We start from the raw sequence: 8,928 nt of genomic DNA on the forward strand, positions 1-8,928 counted from the left end.
CAATAATAATAAATTGAAAAATACACAAAAATCGCAAAAAAAAAAAAAAAAAAAAAACATTTCGAAAAAAATAAAATGCAAACCGGCTTACCTCAAATGGTGTCCAGACGATGGCGAACGGCGTAGAGGAGTGACCGGAGCGTCGGTGGCGGCGTCACAGGGGCTGGAGCGTTCTCAGGAGGGGCTGGAGCGGCGCTGCGGACGGAGGAGAGGAGAGGAGAAGGAGAAGAGAGAAAGAAGAAGAAAAGAAAAGAAGAGGGCGCGTTTAAAGCCCTAAAATTTGCGACCGACATATCGGTCGCAAACGTAATTTAAATCGGTCGCAATTTTTTAATTGTCCGACGCCGTTTTACTACGCGAGCATTTTGCGATCGATTGGCGACTGAAATAGTCGGTCGCAAACAATCGGTCGCACTTTTATCTCATTTCGGTCCCAGAATTTATCCATTTTTTTACGCGGACATTTTTTGCGACAGAAACACAGTTAGTCGCAAAGCGGTCGCCAAATCGGTCGCAAAGGAGTAGTAATTCAGTCGCAAACGGAGAGGCAAACTCGCGCGAATTTTCCGCGCTAAATTTTGCGACTGATTGGCAAACAGTCGCAAATCGGTCGCAATATTGCGACCGATTTTGGTCGGTCACAAAAAGCGGTCGCAATTTGGCGTTTTTTTTGTAGTGTTTGTTCTTATCTCAAGAATAGGCTTTTATTTTGGAACTTGTTTCTTTGTTTAGACGTAATATGAACCAGGTTTTTTCATTTATCATTCTCTAGTTAGGTCGGATGTATTGGAGGAGTCTATTAACTTGGGATAATTGCTAGAGTTTGATAAGTTTTTCCTGGATTTGTAATAAAATTATTTTATTTGCTCATAAAAAAATGTAAAAAAGAAAGTGCAAAAAAGAATATAAAAAAAAAAAAGAAAAGTAAAAAATCAGCATAACCTTCTCTTAGGGATTTACAATCATTTCCATATGTGCCGAGGACGTTGAATAATACTAGCACCAGTTTGAGCAGAGTTTTTCCCAGCTTTGAAACTCTCCAGAGAGATGATATCCCAATTACCATCATACCAATAGGTGAAGTAAACCTCCGGCACACGTTCAACCTTCCAATAATCCCCCTTCTTCTCCTCCGCTGGGTGCAATGCCATGATGAACTCTAAGGGCATATTAAAAAATTCCAATACTTTAAGCTCAGTCAAGTGTTCAATGCCTGATGGCACCTTTTGCAATGATCTACAGCTCTGAACAATCAGCTTTTCTAGGCAAGGCATTGCTCCTTGGTCAATGATTATTCTGTTGAGTTTATCTAATTTGTTTAAACCCAAAAACTTTAGCTTTTTGAATCCTTTGGCTTCAAAGCACAAAATTTCTCCATCAAAAACCTGTACAAACTCAAGATGCACCAAATTTGGCAAATGTTGAAGCAACAACAACGGATCATCACTTAATTTGCTCCATTTCAAAACCACTTTAACTAAACTATCGAGTGAAGATATCCATTCTGGTAACTTCTCTAAACGTCCATTCAAGTACAATCTTTGAAGAAATCGAGGAGGAGAAGATAAATTCTCCATATCTATAACCTCGCAATCTTCTACTGAAGTAATAGATAGAGCGCGAAGGTTTCTCAGCATTTCAATGGACAAGCATAAAGCCTTCCCGTCTTCCCTTTTCAGCTTGACAATGCCTAGCCTCCTCAACTGCTTCAATTTTCCCAATTCCACTATAAGATTATTTCCTTGATTTGCCTCCAGAAAACAAAGCTTTTGTAAAAATTGCAGATTTCCTATTTGAGCTGGAACATTGAAACCATATTTGGTATGAATCTGATCATCGGATTCAATTTCATAACGGTAGACTAAAAGGTGGTGAAGTTTTCGAAGCTTCAGTATCTCAGCTGGCAATTCAGTGACATAAGTACGTTTCAAATCCAAGGTTTCCAAGTTCTTAAGCTTGCCAATAGAACTTGGAATGGAATTCACCTTGGTATTTCTCAGACTAAGATACTTTAGAAGGTAAAGGCTTACAATTTCATTAGGAAATTTCTTTAAAGGCGTGCCTTCTAGATCTAACACATTCAGCAACCTTAGACGACGAGAAGACAAATTCAATACAAGGGATTCAGGTAAAGAATCTAATCGCCAAAACATGAGCAGGGAACGCAGTCCAGAGGCAACGAGTATATGTTTTATGCTTGGTATGACATTATGGATTGATAAGCGGCGAACTTTTTTAGGCCACATATTGTTCTGTTCATTAGCTATTGCGGAAAAATCTTGGTCCCTTGATTTCAAGATAATTATTTCCAGCAGAATATCATGGACGCGACATGTTTTAAGCCGCCCATCAGTAGTTGTCTCTACTACTTGGACCAAACTTCTTTTTATGAGCTCATTCAGGTAGTCTTCTGCAACTTCCTCTAATGTCATTCCTTCCTTTGCTTTCACAAATCCTTCAGCTATCCATAATCGAACAAGTCTCATATACTCAATTGGACTACCCACAGGAAAGATGCTGAAATACAGCAAACAATGTTTAAGATAGTAAGGCAGATCATTATAACTCAAGGACAGTATACTCTTCAATCTTCCATTGTCTTCTAATGCAGCACCAAGACTACAGCCAACCATTTCCCATTGATCGATTCTGTTTCTGTCTTTTGTTGCCAGAACACCACCAATAGCCACAATTGCTAGCGGCAATCCCTGGCATCTCATTAAGATTTTTTCCAAAACATCCTTCAAATATGGAGGGTAAGGGTTGTTCTGAAATATCTTCCTACAGAACAAAGTCCAAGACTCTTCTTCAGATAATGGACTCAATTCGTAAACTCTACCAGGGGATGCAGCAAAGGCAACACCTTGATTCCGTGTTGTGAGCAATATTCGACTGCTGCACCTATTGTTCGGCAATACAACCTCAAAATCATCCCAAGTTTTAGCATTGGAAACATTATCCAACACTATAAGGTATCTCCGTTCCTTGAGGAATTCATTGATTACAATCCTGAGCTTATCGTTGTCCATGTTGTCCACTCCTTGAAGATCTGGTCCCCGAAGCACATGGGATAGTTGTTGAATTATATCTCTCAAGAGGTCTTCTGTTGTGAAAGATAGAGAAAGAGTGATCCATGCAAGGAATTCAAAGCGTTTCTTCACTTCTTTATTATTATAGACCTTTTTCACCAGGGTTGTCTTACCCGAACCACCCATTCCAACCACTGAAATCAAGTCACGTTCAGACTTATCTTCAAGAAGCCACTCTATAAGCTTTGTTTTGGGGCGTTCAATGCCCACTGGATTAGCTTCTTCAAGCAGAAGGGCACTCCTTCGTCTAGATGGTTGTTTTTCCCTCGTGGAACCCGAGCCTTGTTCCATGATATTGTTTTTTATCAAGTATCTTCGATGTGCCTCTGAGATACTTATCACTCTCATTTTGATCCGTTGGATTTTTGTAGCAATTCGACGCCGAGCTTTTAAACTCTTCACGAAGTGAATAATCTTTTGAAGAGAAGCACTATTAAGGAAAATATATTGTATTTATCTTTTCCATATTTAGATATGTGATTATTTTGTAAAGACAATCAATTACCTGTAAATAGCTTAATGATAGGCTGATGTTTAGGAGATGATATGGTATATATCTCTGTATAAATTAGTGTTGATGATCAATAAGAAATACACAATTCTCCATAAAATTAATTTCTTCGCTTGATATTTTAGATGGTATCAGAGCCTGATTTGAGGGTCTAGTTTATTGTCCTCCTTTAGCCATGAGCGATGAAAACAAAACCTCAGAACAGCCTATACCTAATCCTTCTCACCCATTCCTTGTCCATCATTCTGACCAACCTGGACATCTTCTTGTGCCCGTTAAGTTAAACGGTGCCAATTATCAATCATGGAGCAAAGCCATGATTCATGCACTCACTGCCAAAAACAAAATTGGCTTTATTGATGGATCCATTGAAGCTCCTTCACAGGTAGAAGAGCCCGCAGATTTTGCACTATGGAATCAGTGCAACAGCATGATTTTATCATGGTTAACGCACTCTGTTGAACCTAATCTAGCCGAAGGTATAGTACATGCAAAAACTGCGCACCAAGTCTGGATTGATCTTCGGGATCAATTTTCTCAGAAGAATGCACCAGCAATTTTCCAAGTTCAAAAATCAATTGCTACAATTACACAGGGTACCATGTCAGTAGCCTCTTACTACATCAAACTGAAGGCGTTATGGGACGAATTAGATACTTATCGAACCCCATTCACCTGCAATCAGACTGCATCGCATTTAGAACAACTTCAGGAAGACAGGTTGATGCAATTTTTAATGGGTCTCAATGAGTCATATAAGGCGGTAAGATCTAATATTCTCATGATGACACCATTACCTAACGTGCGACAAGCATACTCGTTAATAGTACAAGAAGAAATGCAGAGGCAGTTATCATCAGAACCGGTGGAGAATTTTTCCATTGCTGCCGCTATTCAAAACAAGGTGCAATTTTCCAACTCATCTAAAACTTGTGATCATTGTCATAGACCTGGACATACTATTGATGATTGTCGTACTTTAAAATTTCATTGTAATTACTGTAATAAAGACGGACATACTGAAGATCGTTGTAGGATTAAAAGAAAAGAAAGAGCAGGTAGCAATTCCTCAAGCCAAAATCGTGGAGGACAACGAAACAATGGTAAAGCCATTCCTCAGGCTAATTATTCCGAAGTTTCTCATGAAGAAAAAAAAAATCCTAATAAATTTCAGGGATACTCGGTTGAATATTTACAACAGATAGCACAGGCATTATCCTCAATTAATCAAGCAGCTTCATCTGGTAACACTGATGTGTATGCAAACGCAACAGGTTTGTTTTCGTTATCCAAAGCTTATGCCAATTCTGCCATATCAAACCCATGGATTCTAGATAGTGGTACTACTGACCACGTGTCTGCAGATTCACATCTGTTTAGCCACACTAAATCACCAACCGTTCATTCAGTCAACTTACCAAATGGAATCACTGCTCCAATCACACAAACTGGCACAGTAAAATTCAGTCCTAATATGACCCTTAAAAACGTGCTATATGTTCCTTCTTTTCGTTTAAATTTAATTTCTGCCAGTAAAATTACCAAAGATCTCAATTGTTGCATCATATTATTTCCTGATTCATGTATTTTGCAGGACTTGACAACGGGGAAGATGATTGGCTCGGGTAAACAACATGGAGGACTTTACCACATGATGCCTTCGTGTTCACCCATCCACTCTTGCCAAGTGTCCATCTCGCCTGATCTGTGGCACATGCGCCTCGGACATCTATCTTCTTCACGTTTCAAATTAATTTCTCCTTTGTTATCCTTGAGTAAACACTCCGTTGATTTTTCTAATAATTGTAGTGTTTGTCCTTTAGCAAAACAAACAAGACAACCTTTTCCTATCAGTTCCATTACAACTAAAAATCCTTTTGATTTACTACATTGTGATGTATGGGGGCCTCACAAAGTCGCCACACACTCAGGGGCACGTTTTTTTCTCACTATTGTTGATGACTACACACGTTGCACTTGGGTCCTTTTAATGAGACACAAGTCAGAAACTCAACATCTTATAACAAAATTCATCCAGTTTGTTCGTACACAATTCAATAAAACCGTTAAAATCTTAAGAACTGATAACGGCACAGAATTTCAATCACTTAAAACCTTTCTCCATGATCATGGTATTGAACTGCAAAACACTTGTGTTTATACTCCACAACAGAATGGTGTTGTGGAACGAAAACATCGTCACATCCTAAACGTGGCTCGTTCCCTTTGTTTTCAATCCAGTGTTCCCTTAACTTTTTGGGGAGACTGTGTCCTCACTGCCGTTTACATAATAAATCGGCTTCCTACACCTATTTTGTCCAATCAAACTCCATATGAGCGCTTATATAACAAACGTCCAAACTTATACCACTTAAGAGTTTTTGGTTGTCAATGTTATGCCACCAATGTTCATCCAAAACTCAAATTTGATCCACGTGCTACTTCTTGTATTTTTGTTGGGTACCCAAACGGACAAAAGGGTTATAAACTCTATGATCTTACTACACATCAATATTTTGTCAGTCGTGATGTCCAATTTTGTGAAAATATATTCCCTTTTGCCCAGAATACTTCACAAACATCACAAAACCTACCTCAGCCGCAATTAATTATGGATGCTGATCAGATTTCCTTTTCCACTAGTAATGTCCCACCTTCAGCAACTATAGACTCCTCTACCAGTCCTTCTCCTTCCTCAAATAATTCACCTCATAATTCTTCATCACATTCTCAAATTGTGTCCACACCTTCCGCAACTCTTTTCGACGACCAACCACTTCGTCGATCGACTCGCACAAAACATCCACCACGTTGGCATCAGGAGTACTTTATGCCGCCTGGAGCCAATCACGCTGCCCCAGAAGCAAGTCCACTTCAAAATACCAGGTATCCCATTACTAATTACATGACACTCTCTAACTTTTCACTTAAACACAGAACCTTTTTAGCTCACCTTACCACGCAGGTAGAACCTAATTCTTATGAAGAAGCTGTCCTACATCCCCATTGGCAAAAGGCTATGGATCTCGAATTACAAGCACTGGAACGTAACCATACATGGAGTCTTGTTTCTCTTCCTGCAGGTCAAAAGCCTATCGGTTGCCGGTGGGTTTATAAAATTAAATACAATTCTGACGGATCTATTGAGCGCTATAAAGCCCGTCTTGTTGCCAAAGGTTATACACAAGTCGAGGGAATTGACTACCGGGAAACTTTTTCACCAACAGCAAAGTTGACTACAATGCGATGCCTGCTCACAATTGCCGCAGCCCGAGGATGGTACACCCATCAGTTGGATGTCCAAAACGCTTTTTTACACGGTGATTTGCAAGAGATTGTCTACATGACTCCTCCACAGGGACTTCGCCGACAGGGGGAGAATTTGGTATGTCGGCTTCATAAGTCCCTTTATGGACTCAAACAGGCTTCTCGCAACTGGTTTTCCACCTTCTCCATCGCCATACAACAAGCTGGATTCACACAGTCCAAGGCCGACTACAGTTTATTCACAAAAGTTCAAGGAATGTCTTTTACTGCGGTACTCATTTACGTTGATGACATTCTATTGACAGGCAACAGTCTACAAGAAATGAGCCAACTTAAACAAACATTACTTAGACAGTTTCACATCAAAGATTTGGGTCCTTTAAAATACTTTTTGGGCATAGAATTTTCCAGATCCAAACAAGGCATATTTATGTCTCAACGAAAGTATACACTCGATATACTACAGGATGCAGGTTTAATTGGAGCCAAGCCAGAGAAATTTCCTATGGAGCAGCAAATGAAGCTCAATGCAACTGATGGCGAGTTACTACATGAACCAGCCAAGTATAGAAGGCTTGTTGGTCGCCTCATTTACTTGACAGTAACACGGCCTGATATAGTTTACACCGTGCGGATGCTTAGTCAATTTATGGGCGAACCACGGACAACACATTGGAACACTGCACTCCGGTTGTTGAGGTATATCAAAGGATCACCTGGACAGGGTCTTCTATTGCCATCCACGAATTCCTTGGAATTGAAGGCTTATTGTGATTCAGACTGGGCAGGATGCCGTATGACACGACGATCTATTTCAGGATACTGTATATTTCTTGGGTCTTCCTTAATATCGTGGAAATCAAAAAAGCAGGCAAATGTTTCGCGGTCATCTGCTGAAGCAGAATATAGGGCAATGGCAAATGCTTGTTTAGAGATTACATGGCTTCACTATATTCTACAGGATTTGGGTGTGAGAAGAGTAAAACCGACAAAACTGTTTTGTGATAACCAAGCAGCACTACATATAGCGGCAAATCCGGTCTTTCACGAGCGTACAAAACATATAGAGATTGACTGTCATATTGTACGTGAGAAGTTGCAGTCAGGACTTATTAGACCATGCTATGTTCCGACTAAAATGCAGATTGCAGATATCTTCACAAAGGCTTTAGGACGGGATCAGTTTGAAAATCTGAAAGGCAAGTTGGGAGTTCAGAATATTCACTCTCCAACTTGAGGGGGAGTATTAAGGAAAATATATTGTATTTATCTTTTCCATATTTAGATATGTGATTATTTTGTAAAGACAATCAATTACCTGTAAATAGCTTAATGATAGGCTGATGTTTAGGAGATGATATGGTATATATCTCTGTATAAATTAGTGTTGATGATCAATAAGAAATACACAATTCTCCATAAAATTAATTTCTTCGCTTGATATTTTAGAAGCACGAAATCCATTCTCATAATCAGAAGTAAGATGCAACTTGAAATCTTCAAGAGCATCTTCAATGTCGTAGACAACATATCTCACTTTCTTTGCAAAAACTTTAAGCTGGGGGTCAGTATCCTCCATGGCCTCTGCAACTCTTAGAAAGGTCTTCATAAACTCCAATTCATCATTTATGTATTCAGCTTCACCCTGAACTTGAGACAATTGGTTTCCTTCTGCTTGGAGAAATTCTGTGAGTTTAGTAAACAGAAAAGCAACTGAACCTTCTGCCATTGCTTTCTAAAGGGTTAGTGGCGATTTATACCGGGGGTGGAATCAATCAGAAATTTTAGTATCCTATGCGATTTATACAGATATAAATATGCTGCAATATGGATAAGAGGAATAACAGGAAAAGATTTGGACAGGGTACAGAAAGAACATATGAATTGTTGTTGTTTTAGGATTCTTCTTGAAGTTTGGAGCTTGTGTATTTATAGTTTGTTTTGGCAGTGGGTCAACTAGCCATCTTTACAAGAAATGTAGAATTTTCCCTCTCCTAAGTTCCTTCTTTATGTAGAAATGTAGAATTTTTTATTATTTCCAAAGTTTCCAAGTGTCTAACT

The 8,928-nt window shown here is 39.2% G+C and overlaps 1 protein-coding gene across 4 annotated transcripts; it reads right to left on the bottom strand.

Annotated features, from left to right (window-relative positions):
• Positions 1–962: 962 nt before the first annotated feature.
• Positions 963–8,700, bottom strand: LOC149493838 (disease resistance protein RPM1-like). Of its 4 annotated transcripts, none has more exons than XM_089725611.1 (3): positions 8,346–8,700; positions 5,711–5,733; positions 963–3,520 (listed from the first exon to the last, which is right to left on the bottom strand). In XM_089725611.1, the coding sequence occupies exons 1-3, from the start codon at positions 8,594–8,596 to the stop codon at positions 963–965; spliced, it is 2,832 nt and encodes a 943-aa protein (XP_089581737.1). In that variant the 5' UTR covers positions 8,597–8,700. The 4 variants fall into 4 exon arrangements, with proteins under 4 accessions (XP_089581737.1, XP_089581736.1, XP_089581734.1 ...); XM_089725610.1 differs by lacking the exon at positions 5,711–5,733 and adding an exon at positions 4,185–4,196 and having other exon boundaries at positions 963–3,513; positions 8,328–8,700; XM_089725608.1 differs by having other exon boundaries at positions 963–3,519; positions 5,709–5,715; positions 8,323–8,700.
• Between the last annotated feature and the right edge of the window lie 228 nt (positions 8,701–8,928).

This window comes from Jatropha curcas, chromosome 9, assembly GCF_041381405.1.
Source record: "Jatropha curcas cultivar XTBG-Jc1 chromosome 9, XTBG_Jcur_1.0, whole genome shotgun sequence".
NCBI lineage: Eukaryota > Viridiplantae > Streptophyta > Magnoliopsida > Malpighiales > Euphorbiaceae > Jatropha > Jatropha curcas.